We start from the raw sequence: 21,691 nt of genomic DNA, 5'->3' as shown, positions 1-21,691 counted from the left end.
AAATTCATATATACACGATTCCTTATTATTATTATTATTATTATTAAAACATTTTATTTGTATTTTATGTATAATCAATTAGTGATTGCAAATTACGTAAATCAGATGCAAAAACGAGAAAAATATTTTTAAATGCAATCATGCAAATTTTGAGAATTATTATCAATAGATGTGACCTGGCAATCTGAGGTTAGTTTAAACCTTTAATTCATCATTTGAGTTGTAGATAGAACGAAGTGCCATATATTGTGGTCATGAATCTCACGATATCGACAATGTTTATTTCAATGTGATTTTTCTTGTCTATATTCAAAATATTTAAATCTGTAAACAAATATAGATAGATCGATTTATTAATATTTTGAATTTTTAATTATTTAATTATTATTTTAATCATCGTAACTTATTATTTTAAATTATAATCGTACAAATCGTATTATCTATGGAAAATAATCTATATAAAGTGAGAAATAAATTATTCCCTATGTCAATCAGAAAATAATCGAGCGAACAGCTGAAAATAATTGAACTATACTCCTTCCGGTTAGGCCAAGATGCCTTCGTATATTTTTAGAGAATTCTTAGCGCTGCCAAAAGAGAAGAGAACTCGTGTATCGAGTTTGCCATTGTTTTGCATTGCATAAGAGGTTGCCTTTCAAAACTTAATCTATATTTGTTATATATATATCCACTGTTTTTCAACGAATTTTATTTGCAGTCGTGATTTTTGGTAATCGAGAATGACGAAATTATTGCCGATTGCATTACATCATTTTTTTATATCAATAAATTATTTTTTATCAATTCTTGTTCATTAGTAATGAGAAAAATTACATTTTATCACGAGAAGAAGATATAATGTCATGCACAATTTATCAAATATGGGCAGATACTTTTTGAAATTGAGTAAGTTGAAATATATTATTCACAACATATTATTTTATTTCATAATTTTTATTCAAATTTATAATCATTGAAGTGATATTATTTGAAATATTAATGAAAAGAAAAAAGAAATCGGAGTAAATTTGTTCGGGAAGAACAAAAAATAAACAATATCGTTCAAAAATGGCAGCTGTTTATTATGAAAAAAAAAAAAAGAAGGAAAATAATGGACATTAAAAAAACGGCTTAAGTCAACATTAAAAATAAACGGCTATGTCGTCTGGAAAGCAATATTCTAACGCAGTGTTTCTCAATCAATTAATTAAGATTAAGAAGATCAATATAGATCCAATTTTTAAAAATAATTGCATATATAAACGAAATACGCACAATTTTATTTATAAATAATAAAATAATGCATAATTTTATTCGTATAATTATTAATTCATCTATTTACACTCTCAACACAGTAAGTTCTTACAAAAAAAGATTGAGAAACGCTGCCCTAACAGTTACCCTGTGTGCTTTTGTTAAGATTAATTAAGTAATCCCTCGATAAAAAAGCAATCTCTGTCTTTCTGATCAGTCTTTACAATGTTCTTTAATTATCATCTGTCAATTATCGAAGAAGAAAGAAAGATCGAATAGCGCCATGATGTCGCGCGTTCACAAACACGTGTCGTATTTTTTTTTTTTTTTTTTTTTTTTTTTACGCAAAACATCGATGACATCTTGTATTACAATAATAAATAAATATATTCTTGATGTCACACGCATCTCTTCGTAAATATTACAGTTCAAACGATTTTATTCGACGATCACATCGCCTTACATATAGGGGAAAAGATCACAAAATAAGAAAATAGGCACTCAGATTGAAGCGTCCCATTTGTGAATCGAAAGCACTCCATTCGTTCGTGAATCACAAAAGATATTGCTTATTGGAACATTCGTTAATTCATCACATTTTGATCAATCTAATTAATTTTATAATTATAAATTGTGATAATCTTCCATGATTCTCGCAAATCGTTAATTGTTTCTAATTTTTTTTTACCATGTAAATGGTTTCTTTGATGGGCATCTAAAATTTCGTCTACTCTGATATTTTCTTTTTCTTTTTTTCTTCTTTCTCTATTTTCTATCAGTAAGTAAAGCCAAAGTTTCTCGACGTTTAAATATTTTTGAGATTCTTCCTATGTCGATGTGTATCGAAAGATAATTCGACGAATTATTTCTAATTGATACAAATTTAGTTTTTAACATTTTTTTTAAATTAAAAAATTCAACGAATTATCTATCGTTTTCAATATCGATAATACATGTTTTCTTTTTTTTTTAATCGACGTTCTCTAGTTTTTCTGAGAAGAAAATTCGACAAGTTATTCATATATACTTCTACAAACTATTGCTTTCCAACAAAGGTGTAGTTTTGGTCAATTTCAACGCCCTCAACTGTTTGTACAATCGTTGTCTGCAAAATTGATAAAATTCGATTTCTCTGGTGAAATTGCTCCGCACCATGTCTTTCACTTCTTCGCTGACAGGTGGTTTGAAGAAATTCCGGTTGATTCTGGTAAACGCATTCACCTCGTCTAAAAAGTAAAAATTATTTCGTCATTAATTAATTACTAGACTGCTGATATTTATGAGAATTCATACTTTTATCCATCACAATTATTTTTATATTATATATTGAAATATTATAATAAGGTCAAAAATCAAAAAAGAATTTGCTTAATTAAAGAAAAAGATATTGTACAATGAGATGATTTTGTAATATAAAATATAAAATTATCTTCCTTTAACTTGACGTATATAAAGCACGCTTAGTTCTGTGATAATTATCGCTTGACTGAGATTTACAGTTATATGCAAATAAAAGAACGAAAGAATTACCATAGTAGACATCAGTGGCGCCTCGGAAAAATCGGGGTATGTAATTTTCCAATACCGTGAGAGTGCTATTCACGTCCTCGAGTACACCAACCACTGCGTAGTGTTTCTCTACTGCCATTTTTGCTCGTTCCAGGGCACCCATCGTGTTGAACGGGCTTCAAACAAACAAACAATTGACAAGTGTGCAGGTGATTGAGTGAGGAAAGATAAAGATAAAGTGGAATTAGTGGAACGAAGGCGTGAATAATGTATAATGGATTGAAAGAATTTTTAGGATTTTTTTTTTTTTAAATTAATGTATTATGATTTTGAAAAGAATAGAATCAATTTTTTTCATGTGTATAGAGGATTATTAAAATTCTATTATTTACTAATTGTACTATTTTATAATTATAATTTTTTAAAAGATTATATTATTAGAATTGCATTACTTATTTAATTATATATATACTTTTAAGTTAACATCTTTGGAAGATAGATTCTAAATTAGATTCTGATTTAGATATTTCTCTGAAATCCATCAAATTTTTCATAAGCAGAAAATAATTAGATAAAATATAGTATAGAATTATAATTTTTAGTGAAACATTTTTACTAATTATATATATTAATTTATTAATGGAATCCTTCATGGGTCACAATTTAACTACATTAAAAATATAATTCATTCCAGGACAAAATTTCCATTAGGGAAACCATTTATAAACGTATAATTTCTTCCATCCATCCGTACAGCTCTGTATACACAGGAAGGGAACAGTGGAATTTCTCGAGAGGACCTACGTGCATTTCTCGCTGTGGCCGCAGAAAAAAAGCGTTTGCCTGCGATGATCACCGATTCCCTCGTGAATTTCACCCTCGAGGTATCTGCATTCACGGTCCGCCTTAAGTACACAGGACTCGAAGTCCTTCTTCAGCCAGTTCGGATCCGGCAGTGGTAAGTCTGGAAATATTTGCTTTCTCTCCACGTAATACCAAGGTGCTCGCACGTAATAGTACCAGGATATCACTCTCTCAACAGGATCCCGGACTATGTTGATGTAAATTGGCTGAGGCAGGTTGAATCTGCAGGGAAAAACAGTCTTGCATCAGATGTCTCGTGGGAATCTGGCTCACGTTCCTTTTAATTATATTAAAAATTGGATAATTGCATGGAATTCTCTTTAATGCCATGTCATGATATAAAGATAAAAAATTTATTGATTATATTGTTTTCTATATTTGATGAAATAAAAAGGAAATGAGCGAAAATTTAACATATTATGATGAAGACATATTAGAGTTAAATTTCAATATCTCTATTCTATAAGTGCATAATTTGATTTTTAACTTAACTTTTATTTAAGATTTATATCTATTTTAATTTTTCTTTTAGTAGTTATATTTTTCTAGAACTTAACAAAAGGATTAAATTACATCGACGATTTATATCCATAAATGCACAATTTTGAGATTCGATTTTTTGATTTTTATTGATTTTTATTTTCGATCTTTTGATTTTTTTCAATAACTATACTTTTCTATATTCAACAATGTACAAAATAAATTCTAAACTTTCGATCGTACGATATAGGAATATAATTTCAATACAATACTCCATAAATATTCCATAAATTCAATTTTTATAGTACCTACTTCGTTATTGTCATATTATTTGAAATTATAATTATTTAATTATAACATAAAAGTCATTTAATTTTTTAAAATACTTACTCTGTAAAGTTTGTAAAACACACGTGCTTTATATAAACGGATGGCTCTGAATAACTGCTAACCATCGTTGCAAGTTGAAGCTAAAAATATATAAATATATAAGTAATACAAAATCTTTCAATTGTAAACAATTTTATAAATATTAGATTAAATATGATATTAAATATTTTGTAAATAATATTAATATTTTATGATAATTTATCATACCTGTTCAATAGGCGCAAGTCGTATTGTTTCGACTCTTTGTACACGGTCTCTGTTGAACGAGAAACCATTCCTCAGGGATAACCTTCTCAATAATTCCATAAAGGTTTGAGAACCCACTTTCGGTACGCGATTGAAGAACAAAACGCTTCGATCCGCTCTTTTCGTGTTGTTAAGCGCATCGATGTCCAACACTTCAGTTTCTTTGTACTGAAATCGACAAAAAAATTTTAATATTATAATCTCTAATGTTCATCTTTTAATTTAATACTGAAATATCTCTATTTTCAATAATAGTATCGAAACATTAATCTTAATTTTTGCAATAATTTATTATATATAAATTATACATCTAAGATTTCTTTTAATTTTACTATCATCAGATTAAACATTAACACATTCGAGATCATTAAAATTCGGATGGCGAATATTGATTTTCGATAAAAATAAAAATGCAATGAAATCTAAAATAAGATATGCACATTGATAATGATATTTATATTGGAAAAAAAAATTATTTTTCATGTTTTTTGGAATAATTCATAAAGCAACTGTACACATCAATTGCTATAAGAAATATAAGAATAAAAAATCCTCATGATGCATACGTTGCATCACCGATCTCCAATTTGTTAACATAAGTGATTAATAGTATTTTCTTAAATTAAATAGAAGTAAAGTAAATACTAAACAGATATTACATATATCATAATTTTACCATAATATTAACATTAGCATAATTAATTGATTGCAGAAGTCAATATCAAATATATATTATCATAATTTTTCCATATTGATCATTAGCATAGTTAATTAATTATAATTTAAAAAATTGAATAAGACAATGTCAAATATTTTTTACGAAATAAAAATACTTTAATGATTCACTTGAATCTTGAAAATTGTTATAATTACGAAAGCATGGAGAATTGTCACGATTTTAATTCGTTTGTTTTCCTTTTTCATCAATTTAATCATTTTCCTATCCCGGAGAGAGTAATTCTCATTCCATTCCCTTTCATTGAATAACTATTTGCAATATCGGCAAGTCATTCTATGGTACATGATGAGCGTGTAATTGCAAATAGAGACGCGAGTAACGAATACCTCGTTTCATCTCGACTTCCGGGTAGTTTTTGCGCCCGGTACAAATGATCGAAGAAAGATATTAGATAATTGAATCCCTTAAAAGCAGCGGTGTAAAGTAATTTTATTTTGCAAGATTCATCCTTGAAACATGATATTCAATGATAAATAAAAAAAATTTTTTTTTTAAAATAAATATATAAAATGTTTAAAGAAGAGAATTAAAAATATAAGGAAAAAATTAATTTTTGTGATTAAAAATAATAGCTGTATAAATATTATCTGTCGAACCTTCTTCGTTTCATTCCATTGCTTTTGATTCAATCTGCTTCACTTCGTGCAATCGAGTCGATCAGAGAAACATTGAAGCTTCACTTCCGCAAGCTTGTCAATGATATATAATTCCAATGTGCAATTCCACTTGTGCAAACTATTCGATTGATCTTTGATTGCTCATTGCTTCGAAATCTCGAATCTTTTTTTGAAATTGCAACTTTTCGTTTGCTTGTTGGTTTATTTTATCTCGGATACGGAGAAACATTTTCTAACCATAAAAGACAAAACTAAAACTAATATTATTTAACGAGTAAAATATCAAATAAAAATGAAATTGTTAATAAATAAAATAAAAAAGTATATTATAAATAATATAAAATAATTCCATATATTATATTTGTCAATAAGTAAAAATAAAATCAAAGAATAAGTAAACTCATCACTCTTATACTATATGATGTTTGGTTAATAAAAATAAATTTTAATTATTTAGTCAGCAAATAATATAAAAAAATCAATAAGTGTAAACTTGTTGATTGAACTAAAATCAAAAAAATCAATCACACTTACATCATTCATTTGTAATATAACAAAGTTAAATTATTCAGCCAACATGTAACATCAAAAATCAACAAGAATAAACCCATTATGTATATACTTCATACAACGTTCAAGTACAATAAAGTGCAAACAGCAAAGCGTTTAATCCTCTCTTCGTTAGAAGCTGAACAAACAAACTGACGATTCAACGATCATGTACGTACTAACCTAACTTAACCTCTGTCGCAGTGTGTACATGGTAAAACAGAAACGGCAGCTTGTCTTCTTTTTTCTGTCCACATTCTCGTAGCTTGGCATTATGCCACAAGCACATCACATTATTATATTATTACTAAACACGTTTGCTTCCTTCTCGATTACGGATTTCTCGACTTGTTTATCTTCTCTTCGACGTCCTTCTTCCTCGAATTCTTATGATTTACGAGCCATCCTTCGGTTTTACCGTATTAAAGGATCAAACATAATTTATATCGTGATTATCTGTGTATGTTACGAGAGAAATCTTAAATTTGTTTCTATTACTATTTCTCGATACTCTAATTATAATTTTAAAAACTTATTCTCAATCTTTTTTATCCTTTTTATTTTATATTTTGAAATATGTTATGAAGAAAATTTTGAATTTACCTCCGTGTTACTATTTTCCAATGATCATAACCTAACTTTGAAAATTTATTTTCAATTTTTTCTATTTTTTTTATTTTATATTTAAATTTAGTTTCATTAAAATTTTTAAAAAAGTTTGAAATATTTTATCACTTTTTTATATGATGATATGAAGAGTTTCATACTTGTTGATCCATTATTTATATAATGATAACAGAACTGTGAAGTTACCGTTTGAAAACACTTTTTTCCTTCGCACTCTAATTCTTAAATGGATTTCACTAAAATAAAAATTCTTGTTTTTTTTTTTTTTTTTTTTAATAATACAGTTATCTAATTAAACTTGCGAATCAAGTATTTATATCATCTGAATGATATCACATTGATTATATTAACTCGTTCATTAATAAAATTCTTCGATTTTTTTATTTTATTAATATTTATTAAAATTATTAGTAGAATTTAGAATTTAAAATTTATTGAATGATTTAATAATTAATTTTATTATCAGTAATAAAAATAATTTTAAATTTTTTAATGGACAAATGATTTTTCGTATATTAAATAAATGTGTGCGAATAAATAATACATATTTCAACTAGTGCGTAATAGATAACATAATAGATCAAATATAACCTATTATGCCTAGGGATATTCTCTTTGTGGGTCATTTGGTATTTTATTATAAACTTTTGCGGCGAATAACGGTTAATATAGAATGAAATAAGAGTAATTTAATGATTCATCATAAAAGCAATGAAATTCTTGGCGCAAAATGAGCTTTAACAACGTTTAAATGATTATGACAACACATGAAATAGACTTTATGAAGAACAGAAATCTTTTTTCTCGTTCTTCCACTATATTATATTCGTCATCAAATCGTTGTTCTATTCTTTTCATAGTTTACAATTACAAATTCACTATTCAATTTAATATATTTTTATAAATTAAAAATTTTATGATAAATCCAATTATCTGATTTATTCATATCGTTTGAATATCAAGAACTAACTTAAGATATTGGTATTTAAATAAAGAATTATTAATTAATTTATTATTTTCATTTAGATTAAAATTTCATCGAAACAATAATGTTATTAGGATCGGTTTTGTTCGGATATCCGACAATTATATAGCATAATATAAATTCAGAGTAACATTCACGGTCGACGTGTTTAAGCGATTAATGGTTAGGCTGAAAGGCAGCAATCCATTTCGCGGTTTCACGCATCGTGATCACTATAATGTTTCCAATGTGTTATTTTTCCCTTCTTGCTAGTGACCGTGTTTCTTCTTCAATCTCTTTTGTACAATGTTAAATCTTCGTGATTGTGGATATGCAATTGAAAATCGAACAAAAGTCATACAAATTTCCTTTATTCTTTTTTAAACATTGATACATATTTAGAAATTACTTCAGTTCATCAGTTTTTGAAGTGAATTTTTAACTGGATCGAATATTTTATTATTAAATTTCGATTATAATAAGTTTAATATACGCTTATGCTTCCACAGCTTCTATAATTTAAATTCATGTTTTTTCTTCTCAAAAATCAAAAACTTGGAACAATGTTCAAAAGATTGTAATTGATCAAAAACAATTTTCCACTATCATTAAAACTATAATTCGAGAAATAATTTGTAAAATAATCGAGCAAAGTCCAACTATATTACCATAACCTCTTAACTTCATTTAGTTGGCTGATTAAAATTCAAATAACGATGTTCAATTGGCATTCGTCGATTAGATTTTCGTCGTTTTTAGCTCATGGAACAATGCAGGTCTGTGACGAGTATTTTACCGTTTCTCAGGTGCGTGTTACACATATAACGGGTGGATTCGAAATAAGGCCGACTGCTATAACGGATAGCGACACGAATCGCTTGGTTTTTCAATGTTTTTCCACCGTTGTGATTACTCTTCTTCTTGCACATCTTGTCGCCCGCATCCTGCAGCGTCACCGCATTTCATTCCAATTCTCATCGTAAATAGTGCTGGAACTACGTTAACTTTATAGAATTTCATTATTTTTATTATATTTCTTTCATGTTATTGTTTATTAGTTGGTTGAAATATTAATATTTATTAAGAATATTAATATTCAAAAAAGTATTTAATAATTTTACATAATTTATTTATTTATTTTTTTTTTTAATGGAGAGAATACGTGAAGATCAATTTCACTCATCTATTTTCAATTATTTGTATCACGATATTAAATTATAATTGTTTAATTGAAATGAAATTTGAATTTGTAGTTTAGTAAAACTACTTTAAGAAATATAACGTAATGGATAATTATTCCAGCGATTTATTTTAGGAACGTAGGCATCTTCTGCAATAATTAAGAATGCACTTAAAAGGAACTTATGCTTTGGTAATTATTTCAGGGAGGTCATAAAGGAAACGGATGCGTGTAGCACTATTTATGTTTTAAAAACTAGTTCTTTCGTTTATAACCGTACAAAGACAGTTCATTAAGTAACTATTACAAATTGTATAGTACTTATTTCTGCACGATATTCTGGTATACAGATTCTTTAAAGGGTGAACGAACTTTTCGTACATGGACTTAAAACGCGTGAATAAGTATTTAGAAATATATTGAGTAGATAAAATAATTTAGATTCTGTTAAAATATTATAATCGAAATTCATATTAATAACAATAATATTAGAAAAATCTAACTTAACACATTCAAGACAAAAAATAAGAATAAAAAGATGAAAAAAGTTTTTTACGTATCCGATTTTTCTTTTGTACTTTGAATTTCATTGCATTATTTTTTTTTTTTTATTCAAAATCAATTTCATTTTTTAGTTTCGAATATATCAAGATGATTGTCTTTTGATTCACTTTGTATGCACAATAAATACAAACATTTATTATCTTTTTCTCAACAAAATAAATCATATCCTCGAAAATCATCGAAGCAAAAAAAGTCAACTTCAATTTTCTAACATTATCGATATTCTGACAAGAATACAAAGAGAAAAAGATAATAAATGTCTTCGATACTATATCGATCATATCGATATTTCTTGCCTCGAACATATCATCTGCTCCACTTGTTTCGCTTGATTGCGGCGTAAAGCCGCGTTTCCATGATCCGCTCGCAGTCGAAGGATCACCACGGGCGGTCTCTATTCCCACGCGTTATCCGATTAAGGATTTCCCGCGTGTTCTCGTTAATGCGAACCGAATTAGATCTGAGATCTTTCTAGTCAATATTAAGAGTTGAAATGGATGAAATGTAAAATTGAAGGAAAAAACATGAAAAAAAATATTTGATTTAATCACGATTGGAAATCTTTTATATAATCGAATTGATTTTAATTTAAAATCAATTAAGTATAAAATTTGCGAAAACTTGGATTAAAATTTAAAATTTGAAGAATTTTAGATTTACTATATAAAGACTATAAATTTTTTTGAAGTTTATTAAATTCTTAATTATTTAATCAATATATTATAAAATATATTACATTTTGTTTTTGTTTCTTCATATACAAAACTAAAATCATTATATACCCAAAATATATAAAAATTCTTATTACATATATACATATATATAAGTTAAAAATTATTTCTATTTATTTCTGTCAAACTTTATATCTAACCTTACAATACTTAAATATTAATAAAAAAAGAAAAAATAATATACCTATATCATTATTATTTATGTGTAATACATTATAAAATTATAAAATCTCCAATCCATTTGAATTTTATTCCATTATTAGTATTCAACATATTCCACAACTTGCCAAAAAACATATCCAACAATAAATTCTGTCAAAAATATAAAGAATTAAAATAAAAAAACATAAAATCCAGATTTAAATCCAAATATCAAACAAATGTATAAAAATATTTTTCACATTTATTTTTAAATATTACGATTTCATCTCTAATCTATAAACTAATACATCCCTAACCTGTAATCTCACGAACGATCTTGATATGAAACTGATACGAAATGTATCATAGAATGAGATTGTTCTTAAGAAAATCTTTTTTCTATTAGATAGAGTGTTGGTAACTTGGAATAAACTTTCTGAGCAGAAGTTGAGCCATCTGTCTGCTCGGTTGATCGGTCAACGTACTCTTCGACAATGCTCACTGTTTATTCGATAAATATCGCATATATACATAGATATATGCGTATAGAATCTACTAGATAAAATCTAAACGTCTAATGACGATCCACTATGCACTATGTTCCGAGAATTGTTTCACAGAGATGTGAATAATATTTAATACAGTGATTCAATCGAATCAATTGTTGGAATAAAATGTTAAGAAACGTTTTCAAAGAAGAAAAAACACTTCGAGCTCTCTGGAGATAGATGGCGCAAAATTCAAATTATGTATGAGCGGATTTCCAATAAGATCTTGGAAAGGACTTGTTTTGACGAAAGAATTGTTGGAAATTTAAAATATTGGTATTGGATAAAGAAATGCTTCAATCAGATAAATTATTGTATAAATGATTATCATTATTATTGATTATAAAATTAGATTTGAAAAATTTCAGAAATCAAGATTTAACTTCTCGATAAAATAAACTTAAAAAAAAGAAAAGAAAAATTAAATATGAGTCAGAATAGGAGAATAGGGGAATCTTATTTTATCTAATCTTATTTAAATATTTTCCACTTGATATTACATATTGATATAAAAGTAGATGTGATTATTTTTATATGATAATTGAAATTGCGTACAAGAAAAAGCGGAATTGAAACAACACAGTAGCTAATTACATTCGCATTTTAGACTCTTCTTCTTTTCAATTTTGAATAGTAGATAGATATTTTAGAATTCGAAAGTTTCGAAATTTGCAAAATTTCCGTATTCCATATTTAAAAATTAGATTTCGACCCAATTAATTATTATTAAAAATTCTGCATAAAAACGAATGATAAAAAACTTTAACAAACATTTTTTTGAATTCAAGGTATCGTTTCCATACAAATTTCGTTCCAATTTTCACCTATCTTTAATCACTTTAGTTCAATGTTGAAATTATTCATTATGTCATATTTATTCATTAACCCAATCTAGATACGCATCATTAAAATCAATTGCAATCTGATTTCTGGATTTTAATATTGCACACACGTCTCGTCAACCGTAAGGAGAATTATTCTCACATTGGAGGAAAGAAAAAAAAAAAAATAAAATACAAGGAGCTCGCTTTGGAAATAGAAGGAAATTGAAGAAGAAGAAGAAGAAGAAGAAGAAGAAAGTCGAAAAAGATTTCAGTGTCAGGAACAGGATTTTAATTAACGAGTTGATGCATAATGAGGTAAGTGATACTGGAACGAGGACGGTGTTGTCGAGAAGCATACTAATTGCAATTTAGTGCATCCCGTGTTTCTTCTTCTTCACTCACGATTATGCTTCTTATTATCTTCTTACACGAACGTTTTTATTCGCGAACTAATTTAATTCAATGTTTTTGTTTTCATAACTGATGATGAATACTTATTTGCAAAGTAAGCCTGATAGTGATAGATAAGAATGTGAATATTTATGCAAAGTTAGATTTTTTTTATAAAGATTACTGTACAGTGAAGAATAATCATAATTAAGTTGCACTTATATATGTATTTTTTTATCAGAACCAGAATTTCTACGCGAATTCCTACATTGAAAATATGAATTATCTCTCATTCTACTTTTTTCTATCATTTCACAAGACTTATACATATCTGATGCAAGAGATTATGTCTAAGATATATAATTTTAAGCAGCTTCTTCAACATTGTTAAATATTATATGTTCTAATTGATATTAAATTAGCATACTAATTTCGGTTTGGAAACTTGGATCACATATCTTTACAAAACTTAAATTGTTTGTAAATTAATTAATACTTTAATTGGTATTTTTTTGTCTTTGTTTAATTGCTTATAACCGTGGATTTCTATGCTTATTTTCAAGATTATCAAGATCAGAATTGTAATGCGAGTATGCAAATTGAAATTGCTTGTAAATTAATAAATATTTTAATATTGATATTTTTACATATTAATTTTCACCTTTGTTCGAAACCGATCTTTCAAAATTGTTCCAATACATTAACACCCTGTATAGAAGCACAAACGAATAAATATAAGAATAAACGATTGTAATAATCCTAGTAGAAAAAAATTATTAAGAAAAGAACGTACCTTTATTGCGAAGATACGATGCCTGTTTGGATAATGGATGATTCCACTTGGACTAGAATCAGTTTGCACTCCTTCTGGAACGAGAAATAGAATTTACGTTGATATAAAATAATTGTAAGAAGATAATTGTAAGAAGAATAAATAGAATAGAAGGAATGAAGCAATATTGATATTTCAATAAAATTAATAGAAGATCGTTGTTTATTATAAAATATATAAAGATAAATGATCTTTTGTGCAGGCAGTTCAGTAATTTTTCAAACCATCCTCGTTTTTCTTCCAAAGATAAAAGTTACGACCGCTTTTACGACTGTTTCAGAAATCTTAAAGATGCTTAGGTAATTCAACCATATTTCCAGCCTTTATTGCCGCAGGTTTAAACGAGGTGTAAACTTGTTAACAGATCATTTTCAATTCAACACTTTAAACAAGTCATTTTACGATCTACATGTATTCAATTATATCATAAATTACTACTATATTACTATTACTATTATATATTTTTTAGAGACTGTTGGAAAACATAATTTTAACTATTTCTTCCAATTCTTAAAAAATAAAGATACAATGCACACAATGTTGTTATCGCAGTATGTATCTTCATTGAGCATGAAAGACTAAAAAACTCTTCGAAAAGAAGAAACGCAGCAAAGAAGAAACGAGAAATTAAATCTTCCACTTTTTTGTTCTTTAAATCCATAAAAGATGAAGATGATGGAATTTGAAAGTTCACATTCCAGTTACCAGTACTGGTCTTAATCACTTATTATCGAGTTAAATAAATTTAAAAAAAAAAAAAAAAAAGAAAAAGAAAAAAATCGAGTTAATCGACATTCACCAGGAAGAATCTGGTTGATATTTCTAGGGAAGACTTTCTCCTCTTCATAAGAAATCATGTGTTATGGTTTATGATCAAAGGTCAAATATTTCAGATTTGATTATTGAAAATCGCGAATCTGGTGTAAATATGAAAGTCGAACGAGTTTCACTTCTTCCTAGTTTTTCGTAATCTTCGTGTCTTCGAACTCGTCCCAATCATTTTCACACGTGAGTTCAAATAACATGGAAGTCAAAATAGTGCAAAATATAAATGTCGAAAGTACTTGAGATATCCTCTTCCTCCCTTCTTTTTACGTAACGTTTCGATATTAAACTTTCAACACGAGATTTGTACATCTTTGCACGTTCATTTTTCAATCGTTAATAATCCTTTCTCTCTTTCAATCTGAAAGAAATTAAAAAGAGAAAACGATGCAACAATTCGACTCTATGATTTTCTTTTTTTTCTCTCTCTCTCTCTCTCTCTCCTTTTTAATTTAAATTTATTAGACGAGTCAAATGATATAAATCGTAATGTCACGATTATAGAGAAAGCGGATATTAAAATTATGCGTAAGAAATATCTATTTAAAGGAAAAAAAAAATTTATATTTATAGATAGATATAAATTGAAAGGAATTGATTGCAACTTCTGACACGCATGATTCAAGATCAAATTTCTTCTTCCCAGGAATGAAGAAGTCTTGATCCTATTTACGCAACTCTATAATTATATATTTTACATTATTATCTCTAAAAAAAGCTTTATTAATATTTATAATTTATATTTATAATTTTACGACATAATGGAATGATAATGGTTGAATATAATGAAAACATTAATTATTATTTATATAATTATTTTTTTAATAATGAAAAATATTTATCTCTAATTTATCAATGTGAATAGATATCCGTTTCAAAAGAGAAATCAAATTTACAATAGATTAGGTCATTGATAAAATTTGCATAAACATAATGCACAAACGTAATTTCTATTCACAACTTATACGCGTTTATCATTCCTAATTAATTGCACTGACTCTTAAATTGAACTCGTTAATTAGTCTCGATCAATCGATTCAACAGAGACTCTTAACCTTGTATTTAAATGATCTGCTTCCATTCTAAAACGATTACCACGAACAGTTGCAAAGAGTTTCGATTTACAAAGCAAGTCTCTCTAGAAGCAATCGGGTTATAAGTAGTAAGCTATTAGCTTGAAGTAACGTAACATTGAATCGTGATGAAGACATTATGAAGGCATGGAAACGTGAAACACGATGCAACGTGTGTCTCTGTCGATACTGTTCGACATGACAATACCGATCGGGAGCAATGCTAGTCGGAATTTGTTTTCGATGCGTTTTATTTCCATCGAACGAACATGTGAAACTATTACAAATGAATCATTTGATGGAGAATCATTAGAAATTTCGATCAAAGGGAATTGATTAACCTATAAAATTTTAACACTTAAAACTTTTGGAGAATTAGAAATTTCGATCAAAAGGAATTGGTTAACCTTTAAAATTTTAACACTTAAAATTTTTTACAACGTTCCAATTTTATTTCAACGCGAATGACGCGTACGATTGCGTCATGAATTTCTTCGAAAATACAAAAAAGTTTCCAAATATTCGACTTTTTTTTTACACGTTCAATATTATCATAAGTATATGCAAATTTGTTTTGGATTTCGTTGCATTTTTACGATTCAACAATTATTTTCCGTCAAAGAATCGATATTCGCTATCCAGGATTTTTTTTCAATTTTTAGTGAATACGTTATTTTCGCATTGAATTTCAATAATTTTCCGATGACAAAATATTAAATTTGAAGACTAAATCTATCGAATACATCAAATGACGACGATTTCAATTAGATTTGAAATTTTTTCGACGAGAAGAGGAGATAACAAATTTTAATTTCATAGCAATATTAAAAAACGAATCTATCCTCGCAAAATCCTCAAAGAGAATCCTGAAAGGAATAAAAAGATTTTGGAACCGGGGATAAAAACAAGGTAAAAAGATAGGAGAAAAAGCGACACGCCGTTAGCACTTCTTTTTAACGACACATCGAAGATCGGATTAACGATGGCGATGATTAAGAGGTCGGCAAGATTCTTGGCCAAGATCAATGATCTTCCGAGGCGCAATCGAGGGCCCTCGAGGTTGCCGTCGGTCATCTAGAAAATTGCCGCTCCCATCGTTGCAAAAAGGAATAAAAGGGGAGATGGATCCTCGCTTTCTTTCTTGTAAACTGGTTGTTTTTCTATCATCGTGCCTCGAATACGTAACATTTTTGTCATCTCTTCGAAATTTATTTATTTTTCTTAAGGCAGACCATAAATCACAATAGAATTCTATTTATACATGTAAAAGCCGACGAAGAACGAGCAATTTACATAACTATGATAGGTACATACAATAAGAATCCATTACTTTTAAATTTTTGTTCAAATAACTGAGGTCCGAATAAGTGGATATTTGATCATCTTATCGTTTGGATTATACTAAAATGTGTTTCATACGGTATCTTTGAAGGATTGATCGTGGAGGTCAAAACAAACGTTTGAACATGGAAAGTTGATATGGAAAAATTTCGATTGAGATTTGTTGAATTTATCTTAGTTGAAGCAAGATGAAAATAGAGTGTACGGTATTACGGAGATAGAGGAATCTCACTCTTCCTACAACTTTTATTTACATTCGATATTGTAGAAAAAGGTATTTAAAAAAGGTATCCAATGTAGATATTAATATTTGATAAGTAGAAAAAATTGTAGAATGTAACGAAATCCAAAATATGTATATTAATGACAATTTGTAAAATCGAATTTTTATTCAAAAGTTGGATACATGGAAAATTCCTTTCTACCTGTCACGTTTTCTGGAAAAATTCAATAAGAATAAGATAGGAAATCTACGTACGAGTTTCACTTAATTATATCGATGGAAATTTCGTTTCAACAAATGAAATTCTATTGTGATTATTTTATAGCATTTCTTCGAATTCTAATTGATTCCTGAAACAAATAAAAATGTTGCCGCAAGTTAAATTTGAAATTAATGATAATCAATACTGATATGATAAATAGCAAATTAATTATCAAAATCAATCCGTTATAATACCTTTAATATATTTTATACAATTAATTAATTATACAGTAATTTCATTTTATTACCTTAATCCTGTATTTAATCGTGCAATCTAATTGTATTTCTTTTTTTTCTTATAAAAATAGGAAGTAAGAATTTCAAACAACTGTTTCTAACTTCAGACTTCATTACGACTACTAAACACTTATCCTTCCACCGTGTATTTATAAGAACTTTAATACACAATATATGAGAATTAAATTACACATTTCATTATTTCAATTTCACATCAACTTACAACGAATATCTTTTTTTCTCAAGGAATATAATACACTTCCTCTAAAAATAAAAGAAAGCGATTGCAATCGAATATATCAATGTTTTAAGATTTCATCATTCTTTATTATTACATATTATTTTTTAAAGATAATGTATTCCATAATAATTGAAATTTATTATCTTTACTAATTAATATATGTTTTTATTTTCCTTTTCCTTTGCTACTTAATTAGTCCTCTTTTTTAATCTTCAATTCTTTCTTCGATAAATAAATAATCATAAAACAGTATTATTAATTACCTGCAAAAAAAGAAAACAATAATTGTTATTCCTTTCTATTTCTTTCTCTCTCTTATGTAACGAATAAACCAATTTTTCAAATCAAAATTTTTTAACGATTATTTTCAATTCCTATATAAAATTTAATTTTTATTAAAATCATAAAATTAACAAAACATAATACGTAAATAATAATATTCTTTAAAATCATAAAATTCAAATATAATATATTTTCATTTCACGCAAATAACAATAATAATACTTAATTATTATATACATCACAAATCATATATTAGGATACAACAAACAACTTTCATCGATTAAATAATAAACAGTTATTGAAATTTGAAAAAATAAAACATAACCTCTATCATAATCTTGCCACAAGCATTTTCATCGAACGGTTAATTTCGATTCCGTTAATTGCGAGGATAGAGTTGCAACATGAAGTTGGTCAGCTTTCGTGACCCCAACTATGGCAACGATTGGTTATCGAATCGAATCGATCTCGGTCAAGACCGGTAACGACCTCTCGATCTTTGTCGAAAGATAATTAGACAGGTTTAATTGCGCGAAACGTGGAATTTCGAGAAATTATAGTGGTCGTTGGAAGAAAATACTTTATGATTTAATTAAAGGTGGCTTGAATGGTTTTCCTTACGCGAAGGATCCTCTCCTTTTTGCTTTCTCCTACGTTCGTAGATCAACCGTTCACCGATCATTGAAAATTAACACTTTCCCATAAGGCATCTGGATTTCTAGTTTCCTGATTGATGAATGCTTGTAACATATATTTATTTATTATTATGAATTTTTTATTTCTTTCTTTTTTTTTAAACTATATCTATTATATCAATTATATATCAATTATATAATTAATCGATTGTATATTAATTATTTAATTAGAAATAAAAATCGAACAATATCTAGAATTTTAAATATTGACACACGTAAGAATATAAATTGCAAATTCAATTACATTAACAAAACACATTTTTATCACAATAAAAAACCATCGCAACAATAATTAAATATAAATAGACGTGTTCGCGATTTAACATTTTTCGAAAAAAATGTTAAATATAAAAGATTTACGAAATCTATTATATTTAAATTGCATCACGCCAATAGACTACTAAATCAAGTCACAGATCGTGCAGGATAAGAACGCATTAACAATTTCCTGTTTAACCTTGCTACATACTCCTTGTTACAGTCGATTAACCTTTCGTCAAGATCTCCTTTACGCAATATATATATAGAAGTGAGTAATTATGGAAAAAAGATTAGGAAGGCAATTATCATTTTCCCACTTATCGAAGAAGAAAGATTACCTTCCGTCGGTTATGAAAATTACAAATGTTACGGATATTATGATGGTTTCGCTGTGTTATCCTTTTAATTGCCACTACCTTACCATTTAATTATACACATTTTAATCGCGATTCATCTCGCAGAAAATTTTTTATTCCTTGTTCATTTATCATTTTTAATATAATTAAAAAATGATGATATTTGTTTTTAAATAACTTTTATATTTCATAGAATTATATTATATAAGTTTCTATATATTATCTTTTTTCGTAAAATGCATTAATTGTTTAAGCAGAGAAAAATTTTTGCTAGTTCATACTTATGATTAATTGTATTTTGCTATTATTGCTATTTTCCTTAATAACTCGTTAATCTTATAAATAAATCTCTTTTTCTAAAAAAAAAATACTATCTTGAATTGTTTCACTTTTAATCCTTTGCATATAGGATAAAAAATATATAAAATATATAAATATATAAATAATATTTATTATTAAGTTGAGCTGGATAATTTCATAATATAAAAAAAATTATAATCTATAATTCACGTGCCATATCTGTGCTAGATCTATCAAATAAATTGATTATTATTCTCCAACGAACCATTTTTATTTTAGTTTCACAAGAAAGTTATAACATCAATTTCTAAATTTTATCCAATAAAAAAGAAATTCATTCACTGCAAAGGAGATAAAAATATTTTCATCAAGATTTCATTCAACAAAATCTCTCACGAAATCGATAAAATTACGTATGTTACTACATATTTTATTCGTGCCGAAGTAAAATATTTTCTGAAAATATTGGCGGCACTCCTGGCACAAACGAAGACTCTCGTAAATTAAGAAGACAGAAAGTGCTAAACATCGAAGAACTCTTACCGATTCCAGTAGATTAGATCAGCTCGTGATCAGACTCAACTTGCACGACCGTGAAATGTTTCACGTTCTTTCTCGAGAGATTGGAACAGATCGATTAATGATAAAAATTCTTTGGAATTCGATGCGATTGGTCATGGATCTTACGTATGAAAGCACGTTTCCTGTAAAATTTTATGGATGGATAGACGCGCCTGGAAATACGTGTAAAATGTTACTCATTTCGAACACACTTTGTTCCATGTTGTTATATTGCACAGGAAAAAATTAATGAGACTTAAATTTTATCGATTTTCTTACATGTTCTTTTAGATTATTCTAGTTGAAAGACTCGAAATTGAAAAGTTGAAAAACTTAATAGATGTAATATCAACTTATAGATTTTCATATAATATCTAATTATAGATATCTGTTTTAAAGATGCGAATACTTATTTTAAAAATTAAAAATGTAATTTAAAAAATTCAAAATTCTTCTCCCATCTTGAATTTCCATTAATTTTTCTTTTCTTTATGGTCACAAAAAATTCTGGAAAATAAAAATTTTTTAATTGTAAAAATTTCACATTTTCTCTTTCTTGTTATTTCCAACAATTTAGAAATTTTAAATTATCTTATATAAAATTAAAGAATGATGAAATTTGTAAAAAGTATTCTTGAAAATACTCTCAATTGATTCTTCTTTCATCTTGAATTTACATTTCTCTTTTATACAAATATTTTATATATATATTTTAGAAAACGTAGAAATTCTTCAATAAAAATATTCCAATCTCTTTTCTACTTACAACTTCCAACAACTCGAAAATTTCTTATACTAAATATAAATTCTCATATCGTGACTCGAGATCATTAAACAAGAAATTAAATATCCCTTCATCAAAGAATATTAACCTTAAAAACGCATCCTGCATCCTCTAAATTTAATATTTCATTTTTTATCACAAACATCGATCGATCCTCCTCCGCATTAATTATTTCAGCGATATTTTTCTCACTTCCACACATTTCCTCCCACAACCATATTCTATTCTTGAATCATCTTGAAATCCTCGATCACGACGAAGAAACGAGCTGTTATGAACGAAGGACGTGTTATTTCGATCGTGATGACGAATAATCGAGGACATATTATTCATCATCATCGATACGTAGGCGAATATATATCGTTTTCTTTTTTTTTCCGATCGAAGGAACTCGCCGGTTCGAACAACACGAATAGGAGAATCGATGCTCGACGCCCACGCCATCGTGGGTTCGAGCACGGCTACCAACCTATCTCGCTGCTGAATCCGTATCTGTATCGGTCACGAAACTTCCTGTCACGATTAAGGTCGGCGCCGATCGATGCAAGGGGTCAGCCACCGAGCAACGAACTTTAATTAGACGAGAAGACGATATTCGTTAGATTTTGTTTAAATTAATTTCAATTATTTTAGCGATTGATTATTTTTTCTCGGATAATATAAATTATATGCGAATATCTTTATTCTTTTTTAAGATAAAATTTTAAATATATAACATTGAAATAATTTATTAAGTAAAGTAAAATAAAATTGGTTGTTTGAATTTAAGATATTAATTTTTAATATTATTTGATATTAATTT

The 21,691-nt window shown here is 27.5% G+C and overlaps 1 protein-coding gene and 2 long non-coding RNA genes across 9 annotated transcripts in view; 1 reads left to right on the top strand and 2 right to left on the bottom strand.

Annotated features, from left to right (window-relative positions):
- Positions 1–1,058: 1,058 nt before the first annotated feature.
- Positions 1,059–21,691, bottom strand: part of pip (heparan sulfate 2-O-sulfotransferase pipe) — a 50,428-nt gene continuing 29,795 nt past the window's right edge. For 3 of the 7 annotated variants that reach the window (XM_003690490.4, XM_012494621.3, XM_012494622.3), the window contains 6 exons: positions 13,411–13,484; positions 4,705–4,911; positions 4,498–4,577; positions 3,568–3,849; positions 2,785–2,939; positions 1,059–2,480 (listed from right to left, as the gene is read on the bottom strand). In XM_003690490.4, coding sequence (XP_003690538.1) covers positions 2,284–2,480; positions 2,785–2,939; positions 3,568–3,849; positions 4,498–4,577; positions 4,705–4,911; positions 13,411–13,484 — 995 coding nt within the window. In that variant the 3' untranslated portion in view covers positions 1,059–2,283. Of the gene's footprint in view, positions 2,481–2,784; positions 2,940–3,567; positions 3,850–4,497; positions 4,578–4,704; positions 4,912–13,410; positions 13,485–14,248; positions 14,636–15,232; positions 15,543–21,691 lie in introns of those variants that run through there. The other 4 variants (XM_086913626.1, XM_086913624.1, XM_086913625.1 and 1 more) reach the window with 4 other exon arrangements.
- LOC147656853 (uncharacterized) lies at positions 3,520–4,040 on the top strand. Its single transcript, XR_015293818.1, has 2 exons — positions 3,520–3,721; positions 3,806–4,040. It is a non-coding gene; the product is annotated as an uncharacterized LOC147656853 (long non-coding RNA).
- On the bottom strand, positions 19,797–21,559 carry LOC147656852 (uncharacterized). Its single transcript, XR_015293813.1, has 4 exons — positions 21,359–21,559; positions 20,978–21,157; positions 20,385–20,612; positions 19,797–20,278 (listed from the first exon to the last, which is right to left on the bottom strand). It is a non-coding gene; the product is annotated as an uncharacterized LOC147656852 (long non-coding RNA).

Source organism: Apis florea, unplaced genomic scaffold, assembly GCF_048593485.1.
Source record: "Apis florea isolate Af1SG1 unplaced genomic scaffold, ASM4859348v1 contig_3496_pilon, whole genome shotgun sequence".
Lineage (NCBI taxonomy): Eukaryota > Metazoa > Arthropoda > Insecta > Hymenoptera > Apidae > Apis > Apis florea.
The sequence above is the reverse complement of the archived record's forward strand: the minus strand, read 5'-3'. Positions and strand labels throughout refer to the sequence as shown.